Source organism: Myotis yumanensis, unplaced genomic scaffold, assembly GCF_028538775.1.
Source record: "Myotis yumanensis isolate MYYU_CA2020_CCGP unplaced genomic scaffold, mMyoYum1.0.hap1 SCAF_18, whole genome shotgun sequence".
Taxonomy (NCBI): domain Eukaryota; kingdom Metazoa; phylum Chordata; class Mammalia; order Chiroptera; family Vespertilionidae; genus Myotis; species Myotis yumanensis.
The window spans coordinates 28849694-28876336 of record NW_027223769.1 but is presented as its reverse complement, the minus strand read 5'-3'; the positions used below and the strand labels follow the sequence as shown (position 1 = coordinate 28876336).

Here is a 26643-nt window from a genome sequence, read left to right as displayed (position 1 = left end):
CTGCTTACAGATCACCTGGGGACTACAGGGTGAGCAAATGGCTGGCAAGGACACTGAGATAATACTTCCCTCGTAGCCCTGATGGAGAAGCAAGTTTTAAAAACAAAAACGCAGGATCTCCCCCCGCCCTGGCTTGGAGCAGCCCACCAACAGCTTCCCCCTCCAGGAACTTTGCCAGTGAACGTACAAGAAAGTCCAGCCAAGTGGAGAGAGGTGGGCGGATGGGGGAGGAGCGGGAAGTACCCGCTATGTTCATCCCCCAGGTAACCCGCCCCTTCCTCTCTGTGCAGCCCCTCCCTGTGAGGGAAAGACAGAGCCCAGTTCCAGGGGAGGGAAACACAGGATCGCAGCAGGGGTGACCTGCCCAAGGCCCTGCAGTCAGTAACCAGGGAAACTGGGGTCCTAGCCCATGTTCTGAACCCAAATCCCAAGCCCCACCTACAGAGCTAAGTGGATCCCAAAGGGTAAGACTCATTTAAAACTTAGCAACTGGTCACTTCTTGTTTTTCTGGGCACTTCCAGAGATGAGCCTGGAGGGGACACAATCCCCTCCCATCCCCGGCTACAGACAAATCTAGGCTGTGCCTGAGGGGGCAGGGGGGTGGGAGGCCGGCTGGGCCCAGGGAGAAGGTCTGCCCACACCGAGACAACAGACTGGAAAACCATCAGCTTGGGGTGTGAGGAGCCCCACAGCTGTGCTGCTGGCATAGGAAGCGCTCCAGAACAAACATCAGCTTTTAGGTGCAGGATTTATTGGCTGCTGCAAAGCGAGATTTAAAAAAAAAATCACATTTCCCCCAAAACAGATGCTCAGACTGAGCCGTGGGAAAAACAGTGGCCCGATCACATACAAATTCGCAGAGATGGCCCCGCATGTGAAGGGTCCTGGTAGCAGGGGCTCCGCCTCCTCCAGGTTGCCAGTCAATCATTTGGGTTGCTGCCCCTCCTCCCACCCACACAGCCCAAGAAGCAGTCCAGACAGGAAGGGCTAAAGCCAGCGTGCTTGCCCCCTTCGCCTCCCTCTGGGACTGGGAGCACCTGCCACCTATTTGGTGCCGGGTGCCACACACACAGAGGCCGGAACGAGGCCTCCCAACCTTCATTTCCACCAACCACTTCTCAGGGAGGGAGGGGTCTAGGCCTGCCTCCCCCGAGTTCACAACTGCCCCTCCCTGTGTTTGCAACCGTTGCTCTCGAGGCCTCTGCTCTCCTCCACCCTCCAGCGCTCCAAGGGCTCTGCCTGCAAGCCCGGCTTTCCCACCCAGACTGTCCCGGAGAACATGCTTCCTTCCTCTTGCTCCCACGTGACTCAAGGGACAGCTGTGCCTCAATGCACTGTTACAGCTGAGTGACGCTAAGATCTTTTCTGAACCAATAAAGATGGTTCATGCTTTATGGTTGAAGGTGTCCCCTTGGATCAGAAGACTTAAGGCCCCTTGCATCTCTCCTCCCCACGACCCCCTCTCCCAGGAACAAACTCTCAGTCGCATATAAGGCCACTATGAGGTAAGGGAGCCTTGGAAGCCAGGGCTGGAGGCCCCATGCCTGCTCGGCGCTGGGCAGACCAGCCAGGGGCCACAGGCCACTTCCCTGAGAGGGAACGGCAGCAAGACCTTCATCAGCAAAAGAACAACCACCATTCAGAGCCAACGAACAATCCTCCCACGGAGGGAAGCCCAGGTGCCCAGGTGTAAATGCCACAGTGGCCTGTGCTGAGAAACCAATGAACGCTGGCCCTGGGCCAAACACGGCACAATTTTGTGAACGTCTAGAAATGCTGATTGTCCTGAGAGCTGCTAAAATCATAAAAAAAAATAAAAAACGATGACCTTTGCCCCAGGCACTGCTGGCTCTCCCCACGCAGATGTGGGGCTCTCAGGACAAGGCGGCCTGGGGCAGGGGATCATTTTTGGAATTGCCAGAAGGCTGGATGATGCCGACTCCCTGGCTGTGTGACCTTGGGGAGTCCCTTAGCCTCTCTGAGCTTCAACTCAGGGATGTAAGACCACTCTCACCCTCCTGTGTGGCCTGAGGGGTGAGACCAGGGGCCCAGCATGATGTCAGCCAGCCCTTCCTCAGGGCCTCATTAGAGGGGCCCGGCAAGGCTGCACACACTGAAAGGCATGACAAACCCAGTGGCCCCATTCGTCACTTACGCCCTAGGGCCAGAAACCAGGAGAAAGACACCAGCAAAGGAGAAAGACCATTAGAAAACAAATCCGGCCAGATTCAAGCCCTCCCAAGAGGAGATTTTCCACATCGCTCCCAAGGGCTCACTTGGCGGAAGCGGGCATTTTTCTGGCAGGATCTTTCCTGTCCTATGGACCATGTGTCCGATTCCCTGGAGTTAATATCCGGTCCCGGTTTTGTTCAAAGAGTTCAAACATTTTCTGCATGTCGTGGTCAGCCTCAATCACCTGGAAATTAAACACACAGTCACAGCCTGCACTCGGCTCCAGCACCCTCCTCCCTTCAAAGATGAAGACAGAGAGCTGGAGGCAGGAGGAGGCAGCGAGAGGCAGGTTAAGGCCAAACCTCGCTCGTTCTAGGTCCATCTAAATTCTCGGCTCTATCTTCACTTAAGAACCTGCTACGGTTGTCCCTGCAGCGAGCTCATAAATGAGGTTCTTCTCATCATTTTATACCGTCTAATTTTCTACAACGAGGGGAAAATTGTGCTGTATTTTTAAAACCCACTATAGTAATATCTCACTTCCCAGCAACCTCACGGCCTGGAAGAGCCATGAGTGGAAGTGTCTGAGCAGCCCAAACAGGTGTCCCCAAGGCCAGGGGCAACGTCTGTGCATGGTCCTCCCGCAGGTCCATGCTGCACACACATTCCTCGCAGTATTAGGTGGCCAGTGCTGCCTGCAGAGATGCAGCAGCAGCAAATCAAAAACAAGGGGATTGAGAAGCAAGGAATCACGGATGGGGCAGACACAGCAATCGAGTTAGAAACGGCGAGTGTCGGCAGGAGAAAGAAGGGTTACTGTAAAAAGCAAGCACAGGAGCTCCGAGATATTAGTAACCTGAGGCCAACAGTGCTGCACCTCAGCACCTGCTCAAGGCATCGCTGTGCGCCCGCCCAGAACAGCACGTGACGGTCCCTCGGATGCCCCGAGTCACAGAGGAAAGGGGCAGCGAGGCTCCGAGCCTGCCATGCACTGGAGAAGGGACTGTTGCATCAGAAAGACCGCCATCCCAGACGGTTAAGGCCAAAACCCGGGGCTAGAGGCTTTAGCCATTAGAACATTCCTTCGCTGATGATGCTGGGTAAGTGAGATGCTGCTGTGGCCATGGTGTAATGACACTGAGTCAAATCACCTTCTCTCGGGTCTGTCCAAGTCACTGAGACTCGTCCAGAACGGGGACTGGGAGGGGGAAAGCCACCCTCCCACCCTCCCTGCTTCCTTCCTCCACATTCCCGAGGGCTGCAGGACTCGGCCCCTCCCCAGCCTGCAGTGTGGCTGACATTCCCGGGCCACTCTTCCTTCTACAAAAGTCTCCTGCCCTGTCAGGAGGACTTACCAGAACAGGGGCCACTATGGGGAAAAGGTCCCCTTTGGTGAGCCACTCCTCGTAGAGGTGGTGAATAGCATCCAGGTATTCCTGCCGGGAAACACACACACAGGCCGCTGAAGCACGAGGGAGCGAGCACGCCTCTCCCACCCAGGGTCTCGGGCAGGTAGGGTGGGCGTCACTGACCATGGGCAGTGGCTTGGACAGAGAAGCCCACGAAAACCAACCTGGCTCAGGCGGACAGTGAAAGTGCAGCTGCTCACTCCGACAGCCAGCCCAGCCCAGGCCTCCAGTGCACGCAGCTGGGCTTTCCACATACCCTCCCAGTGGGATTCTCTCATTACTGCCTTTTTTTTTTTTTTTTAACAGCGGAGCCACCAGTTCCTTTTGGGGGAGGGGGGTCCCTGGCCCAGCATCCCAGCCCTGGGCAGCCTGAACCTTTCCCTCCCACCAAGTGGAACGTGACCCTCACTGGCCTAGGAGCCCCACTCCCACAGCCCAAACCTACGGATATTCTAGACCAGGGATGGGGAACCTTTTTTCTGCCAAGGGCCACTTGGATATTTATAATATCATTTGTGGGCCATACATAATTATAACTTAAAAATCAGCCTGCTCTATTTGGTCAAACATTTAATTAACTCGCCCCTAATGCCTTGGCAGGGCCAGACCAAATGATTTCTCGGGCCTTATCCCGGGCCGGACGTTCCCCGCCCCTGGCCTAAACCATGATGAGGCCCTGAAGGGCTTGGGGCTGGGACTGCACACGTGGTGTCCTGCACTGGAAACATCACCCGGGCAGCAGGGCGGAGGCTGGATTTCAGAGCCAGATGTGGGGAGAGGGGGGCCAGGGCAAGGAGAGCAGTTAAGCAATCCCAACCAGAGTTAATGTGGCCTTGAGCCGGACCCCGGAGGCTGAAGCAGGTAAGCAGCCACCAGTGAGCGTCGCCTCCGAGCCGGGCACAGCACTACGCACTGGGGATGCAGCCGTGAGCGAGAGGGCTGCTTCCAGAACGGATCCAGAGGGCACGGAGGCAAGCTGCCTTCAGGAGGCGGCCAGCCAAGCCCTGGTGATGCCTGGGCAGGGACGGGGGAGGGTGCCCACCGCTGAGTCTGGGACACAGGAAGTGAAGCAGATCTGGACGCGGGGTCTCCAGCCACAGAGGAAGTCAGAGTTCCCCCTCTGAGACGCTCGGTTCCTGTTTCCCTCTCTGTGACAGCAGCACAGGATCTCCCGGAGGGTGGGGCCAGGCTGGGGTGCTGGTGGCTCCCAGTTCATCTCTCACCAGGTCAAAGGGCTCTTACCAGTGGGATGACCTTCTCCTCGTCCCTGCATCTCATCTTTAACCTCTGGTAGCAGGTCTCGGGAGTGGTCCGGAGATACACTGCGATTGAAAAAACACATGTGGCTCTAACGACTGTTCACGGCTTGGAAGTGAAAGCCAAGGCGAAGGGGAAGAAGGCGGTGGGCGAGGCCTGGAGAGAAACACCTGCCGGCATCTCGGAGCAGGAGACACGGCCAAGGCCGGCTCACAGCTGTGTGACCTGACAGGCACCCTGACCACATCCCGACTCTCATTCCCTTTCAATGTCATGGGCCCCATTGGGTCACCGTGAGGCTCAGTGGGTCTCAGTTCATGTCGAGGTTTTTCATCTCCTCCCTCCCTTACAAACTAAAAAAAACACCAAATCACAGTGGACCCACCAAGTCACAGGGGGAACAGCTTGAGGAACAAAGGCCAGGTGCTTCTCCAGGAGGGACCAGGAGCCCCCGTCCCCCCCCTCCATCTGCCCTTGGGTACAAGGCTGAATTGTGGGGAAAGAAGCACCACAGTAAGGGCCCCGCCCCCGCCCTGCCGGCTGGTTGGAAACCTGGACAAGCTCATCCTCATGGGGGCCCAGGGGAGGGAGGCCCAGGAGGGAAGTCAGGACAGGCCTGGGCCGTCTCACCTATCAAATCCACGGACACATCGATGTTCCTCACGATCCAGTCATACCATTCCGACAAAACCACGTAGTCCACTTCGGGCATCTTCCCGCTGCAATGAGACGTGAGGGCTCTGCTTACCCACAGGGGAGCTTCTGGGAGGTGCCATTCCCCAAAAGTAACTGCAATGGCCTTGGTTGAAGGGCACTGCCAAGGGCACCCCAGTGTGACACACACGGCAGCGGGCGCGTGGTGATGACAAGGACCTTCACACCTCCGGCCTCCGCCGCCCGGCGACGGGCTGTGGGGTAAGGCAGCACGAGTCGTGACACTGCCCGATGAAAACCCATTTTGAGTTCAAACTCCCAACAGAGAAAGGGGCTCTGAAGCCTGTCCCCCGAGAACAGGGACGGCGCTCGGGTTAGGAGGTGGCACGACAAACCAACTTCACCTCTAGAAATTCATTCTGTGGTACTAATCCCGGATGTCCGCGTAGCACTGTTTAAAATAATGAAAAACTAAACCTTGGGCCTGGTGGGCATGGCTCAGTGGTTGAGCACTGACCTATGAACCAGGAGGTCACAGTTCAGTTCCCTGTCAGGGCACGTGCCCGGGTTGCAGGCTTGATCCCCAGGGTGGAGGCGTACGGGAGGCAGCCGACCGATGATTCTCTCTCATCGTGGATGTTTCTATCTCTACCTCTCCCTTCCTCTCACTGGAATTAATAAAAACATATTTAAAAAAAAAACTAAACCTTGATACTTCTATAGAAGAGAAAACCATGCAGTAACTGAAAGATGATGATGTAAAATAATATTCAATGACATTCAGATGCTCATAATTCAATGAAGACAGCAGGATACAAAACTGTGCACGATTTGAATAAAGTTTGTCATAGAAGCAAAAACAAAAACTGTGCATGACCCAACCAAATGTTTTAAAGTATTCGTCCACACAGTTTGAAAAAAGACTGAAAAGAGAAACACCAAAACGTTAAAAGTGCTTTTCTCTGACCTGGGGGATTCTCTGAGAGTTTACTTTTTTCTTCATACTTTGCTGTATTTCCCAAAATTTAACAACAGATTCACTCTCACACCAGGAGTGGGGGTCAGGGAGACTGTACGTACTTAAAGTGTAAACTGGAAAAGAAAGGAAGGAAGGGAAGAAGAGGGGAAGGAAGGAGGAGCCGAGGTGCGGAGAGAGACCTGGCGTCCGCCCGGCTCCTGCGGATTTCCTCGCCCGGAGGACACAACAGGAAAGGCAAGAAGGCCGACCGCAGCTGGAGAAGCAGACCTCAACAGCTGGGAGACCCTCCAAGGCCCAGGGGAGGAATTCCCCCTTTAACATCCATCTCCGACTCAGAACGGGGCTCGGTGAGAGCAACGGCAAGGAGAGTGGGGGGCCCGAGCGGTGTGCAGGGGGCCCCCAAAGGGATGTCAGCCAGTGGGTGCTGTTTTGTGGTTTTCCTCCTGGGAACTCTGCCTGCTCCTGCCCTCCGATCCCCCGCCCCCCCGACCCCCGCCATCTGCCTGGAAAATGGCGTGCCCAGCGCCCCACACAGGCCACTGCTTTGCTTTCCATGGAACACAGATGACAGAGCCTCCACAGAAAATCCAAAGGCCCAACTCACCAACGGTGAGCTGAGGGCTTTCATGAAGCCTCCCCTGAGAGCAAGTGGCACAACCGAGGCCTAGGGTCCCCGTAACCCTGCTGGCTGTTTGTACGGCACAGCTTGTGGCCACCTTCGCCCTGAGGCCCAGAGAGGCCCCAGTTTACACAGCACAAGTCCGGAAAGAAACCTCACCTCCAATGCCAGTCACCTTGTATGCGCATTTTCTTCTGTTATCACAAGACCGTGTGAGGCCATTCACAGATGAGGAAAACTGAGGCTCAGAGAAGCTCAACTCTGGGCAGGGGTCTAAGCCCGACTCTCTGTGGCCCCCAAACCCAGTGGCTCTTCGTTGTCTCACTCGCCCTCCCTGGTCTGTCCACCGAGGAGCTGGTCTGGGTCATGTCCTGGGCTCGAGAGAAGCCACGGCTCAGGACCCAGGCCACGAGTCCCCACTGGGACTACAGCGGGGAGGAGGCCAAGCCCCAGGGCCAGTTGGGGAGGCAGGAGGACCTGCCTGTGTCCCAAACTCAGAGTCATTTTTGTTGTTAATCCTCACCCCATTGATTTTTTTTCCCAGGGGAGAGTGCGAATGCAGTCCCCCACTACCACAAATCACGCCGTCGAGTTTCCCACACTTGGGGAAGTCGCAGGGGTCAGCACATCTGGGTGCCATGGGTAAGCCTTGCCCTGGAAACCACCTTCCTGACCATGGCACCTCCAGGTAAGTACCCCACTGATGTTTTAAAGAGCGGAAGGGTCTGGGGAGGAGAGAAAGAGAGAAACATCATGTGTGAGAGACACACATATCTTCCTCTTCAGGATAGCACACAGCCCCGGGGGCCTAACTGCACTGATATTCTGCCCAATCCTAACTGGCTGGGGCAGGGGCGGCTGGGGGGGGGGCGGGGGGGGGGGTGCAGCCTCTCCCTAGAACTGCTCACTTGTTTGAGACCCAAAAGGTAAGACCACCCTTCAAGAAATCCTGCTTTGTTGGAGGCAGAATTCCAATCTGTGGGCTTTTCTGGGCACCTGAGCCTGCAACCAATGCTGACTGTAAGGCCTGGCTCCCCTTCCTGCCCTATCCCCCCTCCTCCCCCCCCCCCCCCCCTGCCGATTCTAAGCCAAGGCTGCAAGAGCTTCTGAGAAAGAGAAAAAGATCAGCCCCAATGCCAAAGGGGCAGCGGCCACTAGCCTCCTGCCTTGTGAAAGGACTGTCCCCACACAAGCTCCCAGGTGGGAACCAAAACATCCTCCTCCAGGTCCAGGCAGAGGATCCAGCCAAACCCAGTTCCTAGCCCCGTCTGGACTAGGCTCAACGCAAAAGCAATCTGTCTGGGGGACAGACGCCTCTCAGAACATCTGCTTTCTCAGTCCCGCATCACTGCATGCCCCGCTGCCTCGGGAGAAGCGAGAGGTGGGAGGAGGGTGACTGAAGAAAGCCCACGGCCTAGTCTTCCTCCCACTTGTCACTTTAGTCCGGCTAAAAGCACTTTTCACTTTGCCTCCAAAAAGAAAACCTCTGGCTGCCCGGATCCTGAGCTGGGAATGAACTCGGAGACCCTGAAACAAAGGTAACACAACAACCCCCCACCCAACCAAAACCAGAGGCAACACATGTGGAATGAAGAGCAAGCAGGCAGGAACGGGGGAAACCCCGCCCCCGAACGCCCAGCCCAAAGACAGCCTCACCTGCAGGCTGGGCTCCTGCTTTCAGGACTAAAGGCCAAGAGGCAGCCCCAGGGACAAAACTCCAGAGGAAAAGGGCCAAGCGTGGGGACAAGGGTTCCTTGAAGGCCACCTGGCTGCCGGTTCCTCTGAGGTCCTGCCCCTCCAAGTGTGACCCCAACCAGCAGGATGGTGGCTGCCCGGCGTCAGACATGCAGGCTCTCGGGCCCCACCCTGGACGAGGAAGCAGCGCCTGCATGTTGACCTGAGGCACAGTGATCTATGGGCAATGCCAACTGTAAGGCCTGGCTCCCCTGACCCAGCACTTTGGGGGCTCCAATGGGCCCAATGCTTCTGGCCTTATTAACAAGAGGAATCTAGATACCGCCCCCCCCCCCCCCCCCACACACACACACACACACTTCCTCATGGCTGCTGCCCCTCACAGCAGGTGCATGACAGCTCCCCCAGCCAATCAGGAAGGGGCACTGCTTTCCAATCCCATCTCAACTCCTGATCAGTCAACACAGAGCAGTCCGGAGGGTGCCAAGGGGAAGGACAGGTGAAGACAACAATGTAGCTCCTGCCCAGGGTCCCTGCTCTGCCCCTTGACCACTGGGAAGACAGAGAAGCTGGCCCAGTTCCCAAGTGAGTCCCTGCACTGGGAACGTGCTTCTCAGTGCTGCGCCTTCGTTCTCTGCCTCCCGAACTTGGGGACTCTGGAGTGTGAGGCTAAAGGTGGGGGTACTCCAAGCCACATGCTAAGCAGGATGTTTGTTACAGATACAAACCAAAGAGCATGTTATGGGCTAGAAGGCAAAATCCAGTGACTTTCTAACGTAAAGAGGAAATGTCACAGAAGTGTCCGGTTTGTTAGCAGCCTGCTTGGGGCCACAGGGGCTGGGAGGACAAGTGGGGAGTCGGCGGCCTGCGTGATCTTTCCTCTGCCCTCTGAGGACACAGGGAAAGGGCTTGAGGAGCACAACCTTCTCACACCTCCCTGGAACCACAGTGGTGGGTGGCCTGGCCCGCCACGGTGCATGGTGCTCCCAGCAGCCCCTGGAGCACTTGAGCCCACACAGCCTCTGGCTTCATCAAGTGAGACCAGAACTGGTCTTGATTGAGGTTCCAACAAGGTCTGCAGGGGAATCCATGCCCTCTGGGGGCCGTATGAGCTTAAAAGCATAAGGTTCCAAGAACAGAAATAAGGACACTGTACATTTCTCCCATGGTTCTTTGTCCCAGGGAAACCCTAATCACAGATGCCAGGCTTCCTGGGAGGGGCCACGGGGAATAAAATCACCAGGGCAGGAAAGCAGCCCAAAAAGATTAAACACTACAGCCTTTCCCTACCTTCCCCACAAATATCATGCACATTGTGCTGGACTGACTGTTCTAGGCGCTCCAAATCTTCACCTCCCTATATCCTCCCACTTTGCCACATAACCCACAAAGGCCCTCCCACCTCTCAGTCTGGGTCAGCTGTGTGACCAGCTTTGACCAACGGGATGTTAGCAAATGTGAAGCTAAGGCCTGGAAAAGCAATCGTGCATCTCAGCTGGCGCTGCTGCCTTATGCCATCACCATGAGAAGTGAATGCCCAGGCTAGCTTGCTGGTCCAAGGAGGAGGACAAGAGGCAAGAGAAAGAGAGATGAGTCACCTCCTCACCCTTCCCAGGGCTATCCTAGACCAGCCATTCCCCAGACATATCAGGGAGTCCGGTCAAGGTCAGCAGAGCCGCCTGGCCGACCACCCTACATGACTGAGCAGTCAGTGTAGACAGCTGCCTGCCACTGAGGTTTTGTGGTTGTTTGTTACACATCATTACTATGGCAATAGGTAGCTGATACAACACAGTAGGTACTCAACATCTGTCATTTGGGTAAAAAGTTCCAATTTCATTTTGAACAAATTAATACAATATCAACAGTGCAAACTATGATACCTTCTATACAGGTTTTCTACAAAAATGTATCTTGCGCTGTGAATCGACCGCTCCATTAACCGTACAGGTGACGTCTAAAATAAAACAAAAAGTGATTCACTAAGGCAGGCAAAGAGGAGGAGGTCAGGAAGGCTTGAAGCATGCCTGCGCTCCCCGACTGTGCTCTATGCTGAATACAAGAATCGAGAAGCTCACACAGGCCCAGCTGTGTTCCTCCCTCAGCCTGCACCCTCCCCAGACCCAGAAGCTCGGTGGCCAGAGCAGCAGTGCTGGGGCCAGGGCTCGTCAGCAGCAGCCTCCTGCACAGGAGTGGAGAGCCTCGCGGGATGGTGGGTTTAGGGAAGTGCTGTTCAGCAAAGCAGTGTCGAGTGCAAAGTGTGGACCTAAACAGGGTGCCTTTGCTTACGCAGAGGGATCTGAATGCCTGAGGCAGAGCCCAGGGAGGGGTCTAGGTGACATTGGGGGACTCTGCCATCAGTGCTCCAGGGTCGGGCTTTCTGGAGCCCCACAGGCTGCGAGCCCTGCCAACTGCTCCCCTTTCTCTCAGGCTGTGTGGAGGCCACAGCAGCCTTTGGAAACAGGGAAGGACTGTGCCCAGCAGGAAGGAGGATGCACTGACTCCGCCCATCTGTGCAGGCTGCTCACACTGTCCACAGTGCCCCACAGGGAAGCAGGAAGAGCCCTTACCCTGGACACCAAGTGGGCAAACACTGCTGTCACTCAGCATGGTACGCATGCACCCACAGCACCCATGGGACCTGAGCCAGCAGATCTGGGTGAGATTCAAAACCATGACCCAGGAATTTCCGAACCCTCTCTCCCTGTGCATCTATCTGTCCATCGTCTTCCCTTCTATTTTCCCATTCTCTCCTTCCTTATCACTCTCCACTACCCATCTTCTGCTAGTTCCCCACACATCCATCTCTCTTTCTGTTCATCTTATGGGTCTCCTCCATGGGATGTCCCGTTACACTCAGGTATGATAGATACTGTTCAGGTTTGCAAGTGACTACCCGCTCAGGAAAAGTAGGGTGAGCACAGGGCAAAGTGCCAACCTCAGATCCTCTAACCGCATCATTTAGACAGACATTTGGGGGGACAGAAATTCAAATTGCTCTGCTCATTATCTACACGGACTTGTAGAAGATTGACAGCTATGGTTGCAAGTGCCCAACCCTTGATCAAACCACCCAAGTAGCTGCATCAGTGTAACTGGCTGTAGGGGTCACTTCTTTTTTTTATTTTTTAGGGTAGGGGCGGGCGATGAGGGAGGGGGTAAGGGGGTGCCGGAGACGGGCGGGAGCTAGTAGGGTCAGGATGGGAGAAAACCTGGTGTAGGGGTCACTTCTTGGAGAGCCCCCGCGGCCGGCCTTTTAGGTTGCACTTGCAGTTCTGAACCACAGGTGCCAATCGGGATCTCCCCAGCCAGCCTTTCTCCTAAGAGACTCTGCCCTCTTCACATTCCCGCTGATGGAAGAGGCCCAAGCAGCCGGTTTGTGCTCCATGACTTTCCCAACACCTGATTGGCCCGGGGCTGGACCCCTGACCCTAGCTGAGCCAATCAGATTTTTTTTCTCTCAAGAATTGTTAAGTTAGTTTAGAAAGTGGTTCTCAAACATGCAAACAAACAAAGCGTGCATTAAAATCACCCGGGGAGCCTGATAAAACACAGATTGCTGGGCCTCATCTCCAGAATTTCTCATTTGACAGGTCCAGGATGGGGCCAGAAAATGTGCCTTTCTAACAAGTCCTGGTCCAGGGTCACACTTTGAGAGGAACTGAGTTAAGCGTTGGTGAGCCCAGTCATGGTTGGGTCACGAAGACTCAGGCTCACAGTGGTGTCATAGCAACTTCTTGACTAGCTGAGGCTGCTGGGGCAGAGGGCAAGGGAGCGGGGGGGGGGGGGGGCCTCAGAGAGCTGCAGAACAGAGACCTCGGCCCAAGACAGAGAAGGCTGAGCAGCACTGAAGGCCCAGGAACGAGCGAGGCCTCCTTGCGAGGGCCCCCTTCCTGGCAGTCACAGAGCCCTCATCGGAAGACAATGTTCGAAGGTTGAACCCAAGCGTCTGAAGGTACCTGCGGACAAGTGCGCTGTTCCAGCATGGTGAGCTGCACGTATGTCTGCAGCGTGAGGCCCCATCGACAGGCATCACGGTACATCAGACCCTGCAGAAGAGAGAACGCAGCAACTTACCTCAACGTGCTCTATCTATGGAACTCTGGTCATTCTGGTCACCGACAGCCATCTCGTAATACCTACGTGGGCTGAAGTGAGGCCAGACATAAACCCAGAGTGGACAGAGACAGACACTGGAGTACTTATAAGACAGCCCAGCAACAGCAGCAACGGGAGCCTATAGAAAGTCCCCAGGGAACATCCATATTCATTGGGCCCCTGGAGTCTGTTCTCCATCCAGCAGCCAACGTGAGCTTCTTAAACCTAAATCAGGTCTCGTCATCCCCTGCTCAGAACCTTCCAGGGACTTCCCACTGGATTCCGAATGAAACCCGAAGCCCTCACCAAGGCCCACAGAGCCCCAGACAACCACTTCCATCTTCTCGCGTCTCCTACCCTTCTTCCTCTGGCTCAGGAACTTCCAGCACACGAGCCTCCCTAGTGTCACCCGGACACCGACCACATTCCCACCTTGGGGCCTCTGCACCTGCCATGCCCTGTCTGAAGGCACTTCCTCCAGGCATGTGCGTCGCTCACTCCCCCACTCTGTTTAGGTCTCTGCTCAAATGTCACCGAGGCAGAGACGCCGTCCCCAGCTCTCCTGTGTGAAACAGAAGCCCCACCCCATCACACTCTTCTGCCTGTAGATACAAAACACTTCATGCCCCATATGCCACTTACTAATAGTCTTACTCTTCCACGTTTTTTATTTTCCTTCTTGGCGTTAACTAATAAAACTCCATCTCTGTATTCAGAACTGCAGGCTTCTAGGAACCAGGAGGTCACTGTTTGGTTCCCCACTCAGGACACATGGCTAGGTTGCAAGCTTGATCCCCAGTAGGGGACATGCAGGAGGCGGCCAATCAATCATTCTCTCTCATCACTGATCCCTCTCTCTCTCTCTCTCTCTCTCTCTCCCTCTCTTCCTCTCTCAAATCAATAAAAATCTATTTTTAAATAAAAAAGAAAGAAAACTACAGGCTCCTAACTTCGGGTAAAAGAAAATCTCAGAAAGGTTGGGAGAAGCACTCCTTCTACCTTCTACATCAGAAAGCCAACTCAGACAGTGATGGACTGAGACTTTTCACTAAACTACCAATCTTGACCTTCCCCCCCGGAGTGGAAACGTATGCAAAAATATCTAATTCTGTTACATTTGTTATTACAAAACTGTCATTGGAAATGCTCTTTGAACCAAGGATACTCCGAGCTCTGAGCCTGGGACTGTGCCCTATGAACTGTCACCATAATCCCTCAAGTCTGCAACTCTAGCTGTCTCAATAACCCAGCCCTGGATGCTCCCGGTTTCCTACAGAATGAGAATGTTTCTGAGGCTTTTTTGTGAGGCCCAGAGAGAAAGACTGGCCGTCTGTCTCCTCCCACATGCACAGAGGTGAAAGGTCTGTTCATGTCTCTGGGATTCTTTATTCAAAGACTCTGAGAGTTTCTGCCTTATTTAAATAATATCCTTTTACCTGCTTTAGATTTCTTCATAGCTCCAATCACTACCTGCCATATCATTCATTTAACTGTCTTCTGCCTCCCAAACCAGAATATTAGGGCCAGGAGAGCAGGCGCAGGCAACAACTAGTGGTTGAATGAATAACAGAAGAAGCACCTACTAAGTGCTCAGCAGTGTGCTACGTTCTAGCAAACAACAGTGAGCCAAATTAGACACAGTCCCTGCCCTGTGGAACTCAAGCGTCTAAGAACCACACCAGGAGAGTCCACTGTGTTGCTAGAAACGAGGGGACCCTAGAGGCTCCCTCTAGTCCCAGGTTCAAACCTAGGTCTATCATTTACCAGTGTGAGACCTTGGCAACGTATTTCAGTTACAGTTCCCTTGCCTGAACAAAGAAGGGGTCATCCCCACATTGGGGGGCAGACTCCCAGACCAGCAGCCCTTTCTTAAGCTCCCTCTTACAGGACAAGACTCCAGCCTTCTCGTGCACGCAACCAGAGCAGAGCCTTCAGAAGGCGGAAGGAGAACCAGGGGCACAAGCACATTAGAGCCCCCGCTTGCTAGGTCCACCCTTGGGAAAGCAGACAGGAAGCCGCAGGGTGAGCCTGAGGCAGCCCCTGGGCATTGCCAAGCGCAACTCCAAATCAGAGGTTTACCAAGGAAACTGGCTACTTAGAGAGGATGGGTCCTGGGGAGGCCAGGCCTGAGGAGACCTGGTTTCTAATGGGTTTCTTCCAGGAGAGGGTGGGAGGAGAAGCAGCAGCAGGAGGCAGGCACCCCGGGAACCAAGGCTGACACCTGAGATCGTCTGGGATCACCGACAGGAGGTCGCCGGGCTCTGCACCTGCCCAGCCCAGTCTCCAAGATCCCTGACCTCAGAACACCTACATGCAGCCACGGCCACTTTGCATTGGTCTCCTCCTTCCCCGCCCCCAGCCCAGCTAAGAGCGTGGGGATTGCCGGGGCAGGGGGCGGGCTCAGGCACTGACAGTCACTCAAGAGGAAGCTGGTGGTTCACGCGGAAATAGCACACTCACCAGAGGATTATGGCCACGGACATCTCTCCACTTGTGCACAGGCTCCGGAATCACCTGCAGGGAAAGGAAACATCAAAGGGCTGCTGCTCCTCTGAGCCGAGCTCTGTGAAATGAAAGCGGGTAAGTGTTGTGGTGGAGGGGAGGGAGAAAATGAAGGTGTGGGCATCCAGGTTGAGCTAAAATAGTTGAGCAACCCTCTGTGCGAGGCTGTAACTCCATCTAAACATGGCTTCCTCACGTAACTTCCAGAAATGGCTCAAGACAACACTATCCATCCCTGCATACAAGGGTAGGCACATGGCACCTCTGGCTGCCTTGGAGCTCCCTAAGGGCCAGGGAGGTTCTCTCAATCCCTCCTCTGGGTGCGCCATCCCAGCCCTCACTGCCGGCGTGTCCGGCTGGCAGAGGCGAGAGAAGCTACTTCAGGCGCCTCCGGCTTCAAATCGAAGCCCAACTTCCAGCTTGGAAACTCTCCTGGGACCTTGGCCTCTTGCTCTGCCTCCATTTCCTCCCCCCTGATCTCTGCAGTGAGCACACTGACAGCTAAGAATCTTGTTTCTTCATAGGTCAACGCCCAATCACTGAGCCACACAGGCTGGGCAAACCCTGTTTTAATAGAAGTAAAGACAGAAAAGGAAAGAAGGAAAGCAAATGACCCTAAAGTTTAAAAATTATAGGGTCTGCGGGAAAAAAAAAAAAGCCATACACAGAAGATTACACCACTAAAATCTACAAGGAAAAAGGGTCGGGTCAGGTCAGGGTCTCGGTGTAGAGATTACGCTTAGTGACTGGGCTGTAAATACACTAGAAATTGTGCTGGCTGGCTATGCATGGTAGTACTCCCTGCATGCTCAGACCTACACTGTAACATCCCAGCCACGCTCAATAGTTCGCCTTCTTTCACATGTAAACTCTTCCTAACCAGACTGTGGGGAGCTCTGTCCCTGCACTGTCCAATACCGTGGCCACGAGCCAATGTAGCTATTAAAAAGTTGGAATGGGTCCAGCCGGTGTGGCTCAGCAGTTGAGCGTCAACCCAGGAACCAAGAGGTCACTGGTTCGATTCCTGGTCAGGGCACACGCCCAGGTTGAGGCTCAGTCCCCAGTAGGGGGCGTGCAGGAGGCAGCCGATTGATGATGCTCCTCTATTGATGTTTCTATCCCTCTATCCCTCTCCCTTCCTCTCTCTAAAAATCAATAAAATGCCCTAACCAGTTTGGCTCAGTGGATAGAGCGTCAGCCTGTGGACTGAAAGGTCCCAGGTTCGATTCCGGTCAAGGGCATGTACCTGGGTTGCTGGCACATCCCCAGTAGGAGGTGTGCAGGAGGCAGCTGATCGATGTTTCTCTCTCATCGATGTTTCTAACTCTCTGTCCCTCTCCCTTCCTCTCTGTAGAAAATCAATAAAATATATATATTTTTTTTAAAAATCAATAAAAACATATTTAAAAAAGAAAAAGTTGGAATGGGACTAGTTCAAATTGAGATATGCTGGAAATATAAAATACATTCCAGACTTCAAAGACTTAGTATGAAAGACAGAATGCAAAATAGCTCATTGATGATTTTTATACTGATTACCTGTTGGAGTGATAACATCTGGAATGTATAATGTTAAATAAAATACTCTTTTTGGGTTTTTTTTTTTAGCAAGGCTATTAGGAAGTTTACATTCTACATGTGGCTTGCGTTTATGGCTCGCATTACATTTCTACTGGGCAGGGCTGGTCCACAACCCCTTATGAATGACTCCGTCAAGCTTAGGAGCCTGCTGGGGAGGAACCTGCTGTGGAGGCCGTACCTCGATGTCTGTTGTGTTGGCGAAGAACTCCAGGCATGTCGTCTTCCCGCTGGCTATATTGCCCTCAACACAGATCTGGCAAAAGGCAAATGCATGTTAGAACCCGAAATCAAGCCCCTGGGGGAATATCGGGAAGAATTTCTACAGAGGGGCTCAGGTAAACAGCCTAACTGGTTTAGCGCAAGACTTGAACGTGTACACAAAACTCCCTCCGCAGGAAACCCCCTAGGCCCCGCTGTCAGTAATAAACAAACAGCCTCCCCTTCTGGGGCAGGCTCCGGGCCCACCGCTGGGGGCCACCAGACCACTGCCCTCCAGGACAGACCCGCCCTTATGTCAACCCCTGGACCATACACAACTTGCCCCTGTTACCCTAGCTCGGCCCTTTCCTAGCTCAACCCCTCAGACTATTAGATTTTAGGCCTATATGTGCTGCCTTCTTAACTTCTGATGGCTCTGGGATTAGAAAGCATGTGTATGTTATCTAGAGCCTAACTGGCTGCTTCGTGCAGGAACATGGGCTCAGTCATGGACTGGCAGGCAGGGGCCACTGGGGACTTTGGTTCCCGCAGGTCACAAGAGGAAAAGGGAAGTCCCGCCTACGAAAGAAGACACGCTGGCCCTTGAGAACATCCCGGGGGCACAGCCAGTGAAGGACCCTTCCTGCTGCACAATGACCTTTACACTCGGCTGGAGGCACCCAGAGAAATGTGGGCCACATCAGTGACTTGCCCAAGGTCCCAGGCCGAGCAGCGGAAAGAGCTGGAACTCACACCCAGGCCTGGTGGACCTTCTCATGACCCCCGTGGAGTCTCAGTCACACCCGACATAAAACATGGGGCATGCCGAAACCTGTTTGGCTCAGTGGATAGAGCGTCGGCCTGCGGACTGAAAGGTCCCAGGTTCGATTCCGGTCAAGGGCATGTACCTTGGTTGCGGGCACATTCCCAGTGGGAGATGTGCAGGAGGCAGCTGATCGATGTTTCTCTCTCATCGATGTTTCTAACTCTCTATCTCTCTCCCTTCCTCTCTGTAAAAAATTAATAAAATATATTTTTAATAAAATAAAATAAAATAAAACATGGGGCATAATTTGCCCCACCTCCTGTGAAAATGCTCTCAGTCAGCAAAGGTTTCCCCCTGCTGTGATCCTAAAATGTACCCACGAGAGCTGGGTAATCACACTTCCCTCAGATGCCAGGCCACCCTCCAATCCCAGCTCCCTGCCAGCTCCCTCCTTTGGAAGGGGAAACCATAAAATTAACCCAAAGGGGTGCGCAAAAGAGCGATTCCATTAGGGCACTAGTGGATTTGATTTTTCATTGTGCTTTTTCTTTTGTTTGTTAATCGAGGTTTTTTTCCCCATGGATTTTTTAGAGAGAGTGGAAGGGAGAGAAAAACATCAATGTGAGAGAAACACATCATTTGGCTGCCTCCTGCATGCACCCCCAACCGGGGCCAGGGATTGAACCTGCAAACCAGGGATGTGCCATTGACTGGGAATCCAATCCACAGCCCTCTGCTGCACAGGCTGACGCTCTAACCACTGAGCACACCAGCCAGAGCTTGTTGTTCTTTAAAGGAAACTTTTCTTCTTTCTAAATATTTAAAAAGAGCCCAACTAAACATCACTCCATACAGATATTGTTTCTTTCTACAGAGAACATGTTGTTCAGATGAAACCTTCTTCTAAAAATACTTGTTCTAACTCCCACCATGAAATCCTAAAAGTTGGTAAATCTAAGGCCGTCGATTAATGACAGAGCAAGCAAGGCATGAAGAATCCCACAACGTTCCCCTGTCACCGAGGAAAGAAAGAGGAACCAAGCAAAGGAAGTCTTTCATTTTTCTTAAAAGTAGTATCTAAAAGTACTATAGGACGAGAGCATGCCCATTGAAGAAAATAGAAAAACTTCATAAAGGAGAAAATACCGTCTACACTCCACTACTGAGAGATGAACATCATGGCATTGCAGCATGCTTCCGGCCTGGATCATTTTCAACACATGTGTCTCATCTTTGAGTCTTTCAACTGCTCACTGAAGGCCTACTATGTGCCAAGCACTGTGGACTTGGGAGCCGGTCCCGGCACTCACACGGCGCACAGTGAGTGTGAGGATGGAAGGAACAGGAGATTAAAAGAGATGACAAGAAAAGATGTTCGCCATGCTGGGGGAGGATGTGGCCAGCCTGGCCCAGCTCTCTGTCACGTGCCCAAGTTTACATGTTCCTTGTCAAAGTTCAACTTCCTGTGGTTACAATTAACACTGCGATGCACCCCCAGCCTAATTTTTCAATAACAACGTTTAATCTTTCCTGAATAGAAGCTAAGCATTCTTGCAGTATGAAATACTGAGAACCAAAAGGAGAAAATAAAAATCACTCGCAATACCAGAGATAACGGCCATTCCGATGTTTGATCAGAAGCAAACTTTCCAGAGGCGAACAGGCTTGGGCTAGGGCTTCGAAGCCCCCACCGGAACCAAAAGACCCTGAGAAATAGGCAGTAAAAAGGAAACTTGCCCAAATGTCCAACAACTGGTAGATAAAGTGTGGTATGTCCACACAGTCGAATACTATTTGGCAATAAAAAGGAATGGAGTACTGATACATGCTGCAACGTGGGTGTGCCTCAAAACAAGCTAAGTGAAAGAAGCTGGACACAAAAGACTGAATGCTGCATGATTTCCTTTTACCAGAAACTAGTGAACCGGTGCACGGATTCATTTACATTGAAAGGAAATTAATTTGAAGGTGGCCAGTAGGGCGGGACTGGGCAAGACAGGCCAGATATGCCCTGGAGCCAACCTCTCTCGGTCCCTCCCCAGCGTCTGCGGAGTGAGCAGGGTCTCTCCGGCAGCAGGTGGGGTCCCTTGGCCTGGCCTGCAGGGATCAGGCCCAAAACCGGCTTTCCGACATCCCCCTCCCCGGCCCCCCTAGGGGTCCCAGAGTTCGAGAGGGCACTCTGCAAAGTTACTATCATACAGGGTGTGGAATGCAAACGCAAGTGTGCAGTAAACCAGATTCGGGCCCACAATGCCCCAGCAACAACATAACCCACAGCCGAAGGTGGAATCGCGCAGCCCCACAAGGAATCAGGCTCCCTCCTCTCTGGTTTCGGGGTGCGTCACCCAAGAACTGCTGCTGCCAAGTCACTGCAGCTCGGCAGCTCCTGTATTGAGGGTCTACCCCTTGGTGGTCAGTGCACATCATAGCGACCAGTCAGATGGTCGGACACTCAGCATATTGGCCATTTATATATAGAGATGTTCAGAAAAGCAAATCCACAGAGAGGAAGTAGATTAGTGGTTGCCTGAGGCTGGGGGAGTGACTACGAATGGGCAGGAGGTTTCTTTTCCTAGGGATAGAAATATTCTAAAATTAGACTGTGGTAATGTTGCGAACTCTGTAAATTTACTAAAATTCACTGAATTGTACACTTAAAATGGGTGAACTTGGGGGTATGTAAATTAAACTCACTAAAGCTGTGTTGCTGTGGGGTTTTGTGTGTGTGTGTGTGTGTTTTTAAGGAAACCTGTTTAACAGTCAAATAACTCTGGGAAGACTCCTTACCCCGCAAATTCTCTCTCCCTCTCATTCAAACCCACTGTTAACACTCCCCAATTTTCCCTTAACCAGACTGACACTTTCTGCAATAGTTTGCAATACTTCTTTCTGGGGTTTTTTTCCGATGGAAAGTGTATATGTTATTTCATTTGATCCCTACTTCATAGATTTTTATCCCTGGTGTTTTTCATCTCTTACATAATGAGTACCTTTCCAGGTCATTAAATATTTTTCAAAAACCCGATTCTGAAAGGGTGACTAATATTTCATCATATAAGCTGGGGAGGGAGTCTGAGGCCCAGGGATGGAGACAGACCTCCCTCCTATCCCTGCAGATCCTCTGGTATTTGTTTTTATACTATCCCTTCATTCCCCTCCTCAAGATGAACTATGTACATGGAGAGTGCACATGAGAGAGGGACTTACCACGGACTTTTTCTCTTTCTCATTTTCTTTATCTACAAAAGAAAGGAAATCTGTATTGAAGCGCAGTTTTCAATGATTCACCACAAAAACAGAGCTGTTTACGCTTGCTCCCTGACCTAAAAATGTTTTCCGGCGACACCCGGGGCCTCCGTGGCTGCACAGAAGCAGACCCACTGCACCTGTCTATCTGTGTGCCCCTGCCCCCGGGGCCTGTTGGCACGCCCGGCCCCAGCCGAGCCGGCTTTTTCACTTGGTTATAATATCTGACTTTCCATTTTGCACACATTTCATCTCTCTGATCCTCACAAGCTGGTGCCCAGTAAGTGAGAACACAGAGCGGGCCCCACTCGCATGCACAGGTAAGAGCTGGCCGTGGGGGGTGGGGGTCATGTGGGGATAAGTACACATATGTAATAATTTAATCAATAAAAAAATTTAAAAAATAATAAAGTGCCGAGGACAGCTTAAAAAAAAAAAAAAAAGGAGTTGGTCATGGCCATAGGTTTCCTGCCCAGGACTCGGGTTTCTCTTCTAGGCCCAGGGCTGGCATCGCCGCCCCCCCCAACCCCCTCACAGGTGGTTCTGCGGTGCCACCCAACAGCCCGAGCCCAGGGACGAGGGACCGACTGCTAGCAGCGCCCCCTGCTTTCGAGGGGGAGGGTCTCCACTCGTGGGGGGCTGTCTGTCCGCAGCTCCCAGCCTCCGCCTCCCCCGCGGCCAGAGGAATCGGCCCAGGAGGTGGAGGGGGAGTGGGGGAGGAGCAGCCTCCGCCATGGGGAGTGGGGTCCTTCCTGCCCTTTAGGGGGCTCCCCAACTCCGAACAAGAGAAAACCCCGAGCCCCCCGGTCGCAGCGCATCCGCTCGCAGCCGGCTGGCGTCTGGGGCGCGTGCCAGGGGCTGCCCCGCCCCTTCCCGCCGCCGCCGGGAGTGAACCCCCGCGCCTCCAACCGGGGGTTTGGGGTTCAGGTAGGTCCCGCGAGCCGAGGGAGGGGAGCGGGGCGGACACCGCTGAACGCGAAGGCGTGGTACCCAGAGACGCGTTACCCCGAGGCCAGGCCCGGCGCTGCGCCCCCCGCAGCCCCGGACTCCAGGCGGGGCTCCCGGGCCCCTCCCGGCGCAGCGCCCGGGAGGCCCAGCTGCGCAGCGGCCGCAGGAGCATGACCGGACGGACGGACGGACGGACGGACGGATCCGGAGGCCCGCGCTTCCTTCCGGTGCGGAGTCAGCTGCTCCGCGCAGCCCCCACCCGCGCCGGCTTGGCGGGGCGCCCGCTCGGCCCTTAAAGGGGCCCCGTCCCATTTCCCCCACCTCCGACGGCGACGATCATTCCAGGCGAGGAGTTCGCTGTCTGCAGACAGAAAGCCTTCCCGCTAAGTGGGCGCTGGCAGAGGAGCCCAGGGCTTGGCAAGCCTGGAGGATGGGTGGCCAATTACACCAGCGACTGACTGGTTAACAGTTATCGGCGATGACTTCACCCAGCGCCTGTTCCAGCTGGGCACGTGGCACACACGCACCGCGACCGTTATTCTTGCCAAGAATCCTGCAGACTGAGGTGGTCACTCCCATTTTCCCAGCTGAGCTGATCCTCAGAAACTTAGGCAACTTGTTTACATGGTCGGAAGCATTCATCGTGGAGTGGAGGTGGAATGCAAGCCCATCTGTGCTGCTTCACAGCCTGCACTCTCTCCTCTGAACTCTGACCTAGCCAGTTTGGATTGTAAATGCACTAGATCCCTCAGGAAGGTGTTTTAAAAAAAAAACACAAGACAACAACAAAGAGTCCTAAAATTTGTATGGAACTGCAAAAAACTCTGACTAGCCAAAGCAATCTAGAGAAAGCACAAAACTCCCTGATTTCAAACGATACCACAAAGCTACGGTAATCAAAACAGTATGGTGCTGGCATGGAAACAGACACATCGATCAATGGGATAGAATAGAGAGCCCAGAAATAAACCCACGCATATGTGGTCAATTAATCTATGACAAACGAGGCAAGAATATAAAATGGGGAAAGACAGTTTCTTCAATACCAGGGAAATACACATCAAAACCACAATGAGATACCACCTCACACCTGTCAGAATGGACTATTATCAAAAACACAACAAATAACAAGTGTTGGTGAGGATGTAGAGAAAAGGAAACCCTTGTACATTACTGGTGGGGATGTAAAACGGTGCAGCCATTATGGAAAACAGTAAGGAGGTTCCTCAAAAAAATAAAAATAGAACTCTATCATCCAGCAATCCACTTCTGGATATTTACATGAAGAAAACAAAAACACTAATTCAAAAAGGTACATGACCCCTATGTTCATTGCAGCATTATTTACAATAGCCAAGATATGGACGCAACCCAAGTGTCTATTGATAAATGAATGGGTAAAGATTTTATACACACACACACACACACACACACACACACAACTGAATATTACTCAGCCATAAAATGAGAATGAAATCTTGCCATTTGTATGAACATGGATGGACCTAGAGGATATTATGCTAAGTGAAGTAAGTTGGACACAGAAAGACAAATATGAGAGTTCACTTATAGGTGGAATATAAAATAAATGAACAAACAAAACAGAAACCGACTGGTGGTTATCAGAGCGGGAAGGAGTTGAAGGGCAGATGAAATAGGTAAAGGGGATTAAGAGGTACAAACTTCTGCCAAAACCGGTTTGGCTCAGTGGATAGAGCGTCGGCCTGCGGACTGAAAGGTCCCAGGTTCGATTCCGGTCAAGGGCATGTACCTGGGTTGCGGGCACATCCCCAGTAGGAGGTGTGCAGGAGGCAGCTGATCGATGTTTCTCTCCCATCGATGTTTCTAACTCTCTATCTCTCTCCCTTCCTCTCTGTAAAAAATCAATAAAATATATTTAAAAAAAAAAAAAGGTACAAACTTCATATTATAACATAAACAAGTCATGGGTATGTAATGTACAGCATTGAAAATGCAGTCAATAATATGGTAATGCCATCAATAATATGGCAACCAGAATTATCATGGAGATCATTTCATAATATATTTAAATATCAAGTCACTATTATGTACACCTGAAATGAATAAGATATTATCCCATATAATAAAAGGCTAATATGCAAATTTTCCCCTGGACCTGGAGTTTGACCAGGGGGCAGAGCTGGCCGCCAAACGCCAGCAGCCCCTCCCCCCGGCCAACCCAATCCTCAGATTGGGGTGGGCTGGCCAGACCTCACCTGTGCACAAATTTGTGCACAGGGCCTCTAGTATGTCAATAAAACAAGAGCAAGACAACAGGCCACAAATGGAGTCTCTTATGCTAAGCCCACATTTCCAAACCAAGACCTAGCTTAATTATAGTTCCAGCTCTCCCGGAAATGGCATCTGGCAGGTAAGACCCCTGCTATCCCCTAAAAGAAAGTAGCCTACAATAACCAGCCACCCTTTTTGCCTGGTATAACGTCCTTGTTCCTGCTCCCTTCTGCCTATAAAAGTCCTCCATTTTGAACAGCTTTTCAGAGCTCCTATCTGCTACACTGGATGCTGCCTGATTCAAATTGATTTTTGCTCAAATAAACGTTTTAATATGCCTCAGTTTATCTTTTAACAAAGGCACAAGCAACGTTGGACAGACAACTAAGGGGTGGGGAGGAAGCCTGTAAAACCCATCCATAGTCAGGGAGCAAAAAACCAGCCCAGGTGTGAGGTAGCTGAGGCCCAGGCCCTGCAGCCCAGGCTGTTTTGGTAAGGAGCAGTGCCTGTGTGTGCCCGCTCCAGTGCTGGGGTGGAGGGGTTTCCCACCTCTCCCAGGAGTGCAAGGTGCTGGAAGTCACCCGGTGGACAGAGAAAAGGAAGTCATTTGTGAAAGGGCTCACTCAGCCTCGACATCTGTAACCAGCCAGCCGCAAGCCCACATGGTGCTTCCTGTAATATCTGCCACGGACCTGGCACACACACAAACTTCAAGGCAAAGTTCAAAACTGTGGTGATGTGACATGAGGCTGTTGTCATTATAGGCTGATCAGATTTGACTGGACGAGATGGACTAAAGCTGAGATGGGCAGGACCCAAAGAGGTCTGAATGGATGGGGGTGATGGCCAAGTTATCCAAGACAATATAAATCACATCAAAGGAGCCACACATACTTCACATCCCTAAAAAGAAAGGCTCGGTGATGGTGGAGCGATGGCTTCATGGGAGCACTAGTGGAAAACACAAATTGAACTGAGTGTCTGAAGGGCTACAGGCGGTTCTATGGAAGAACAAGCACCAGTGCGTGAGCGGCCAAAATAAAAATATACAGAGCAAAGAAGCTCACAAACCAGATAGTGGTTCCCTGGGGGCAGGGACAGGGTAGGAGACCCCGGCCAGGCCTTCAGACAACACAAATTCTTTTTTTTTTTTTTTTAATTTTAATAATTTTTATTTCTTAAAGTATTACAAAGAGTATTACATATGTCTCCTTTTTTCCCCCCCTTGACATTCCCCCGGCCCCTACCCCCCGCCCCCCCCCCCCCCGCCCCGTGTCTTGTGTCCATTGGTTAATCTTATATGCATGCATATAAGTCCTTCAGTTGGTCTCTTAATCCCCCCCCCCAACCCTCCCCAGGCTTCCCACTGTAGTTTAACATTCTGTTCATTGTTGCTCTGCTTCTGTATCTACCCCTGTTCATCAGTCCATACTGGTCCCCTTTATTTGTCCCAACCTCACTGGAGTAGTCTCAACCTCACCAGGGCCGTCTGAGCCTCACCAGGGCCGTTTCAACCTCACCGGGGCCGTCCCTACCTCACGGGGGCCGTTTCAACCTCACCGGGGCCATCCCTACCTCACGGGGGCCGTTTCAACCTCACCGGGGTCGTCCCTACCTCAGGGGGGCCGTTTCGACCTCACCGGGGTTGTCCCTACCAGACCGGGGTCGTCCCTACCTCACGGGGGCTGTTTCAACCTCACCGGGGTCGTTCCTACCTCACGGGGGCCGTTTCAACCTCACCGGGGCCGTCCCGACCTCACCAGGGCCGTTTCAACCTCACCGGGGTCAGACAACACAAATTCTGTATCTACCATATGCCAGGTCCTGGGGATCCTGCAGGGAGAGAAGCAGACTGACAGGTCCCTGCTTTTGTGCAATTTATATTATTAAGCCCAGAACCTAACCGGGGCCTCCTGGTTCATAGGTCTATGCTCAACCACTGAGCCACACCAGCCAGGGTCGATCCCATGTAGTGCAGGCAGCAGGCAGCCGATTACTGACTCCCTCTCACCACTGATGTTTCTGTCTCTCTCCCTTCCTCTCTGAAATCAATCAAAATATATTTTTTAAAAGATATCTACAATATCAGCTAATGATAAATGCTATGAGGAGAGGGTGATGGTGGCTACTCCAGACGACTGCATTTGAGATGTCCAGAGTATCAGAGTATGGGGTGGCAGGACAAACATTCCTGGACCCCCCCTCCCTCACCTCCCCACCATTCCCTTAGGGAGGCTTTCTGACAGGGAAATTACTGGGGAGAGC

General features: G+C 52.7%; 1 protein-coding gene and 1 pseudogene across 3 annotated transcripts; both read right to left on the bottom strand.

Annotated features, from left to right (window-relative positions):
• Positions 1-730: 730 nt before the first annotated feature.
• TK2 (thymidine kinase 2) lies at positions 731-22480 on the bottom strand. 3 transcript variants are annotated; one of them, XM_070399017.1, is made up of 10 exons: positions 22447-22480; positions 21139-21170; positions 17146-17220; positions 15345-15398; positions 12746-12835; positions 10670-10743; positions 5470-5558; positions 4825-4904; positions 3529-3609; positions 731-2417 (listed from the first exon to the last, which is right to left on the bottom strand). In XM_070399017.1, the coding sequence occupies exons 1-10, from the start codon at positions 22463-22465 to the stop codon at positions 2319-2321; spliced, it is 693 nt and encodes a 230-aa protein (XP_070255118.1). In that variant the 5' UTR covers positions 22466-22480; the 3' UTR covers positions 731-2318. The 3 variants fall into 3 exon arrangements, with proteins under 3 accessions (XP_070255118.1, XP_070255116.1, XP_070255117.1); XM_070399015.1 differs by lacking the exon at positions 22447-22480 and adding an exon at positions 22168-22338; XM_070399016.1 differs by lacking the exon at positions 22447-22480 and adding an exon at positions 22183-22337.
• Positions 7633-7787, bottom strand: LOC138997493 (U1 spliceosomal RNA; annotated as a pseudogene).
• Positions 22481-26643: the final 4163 nt, after the last annotated feature.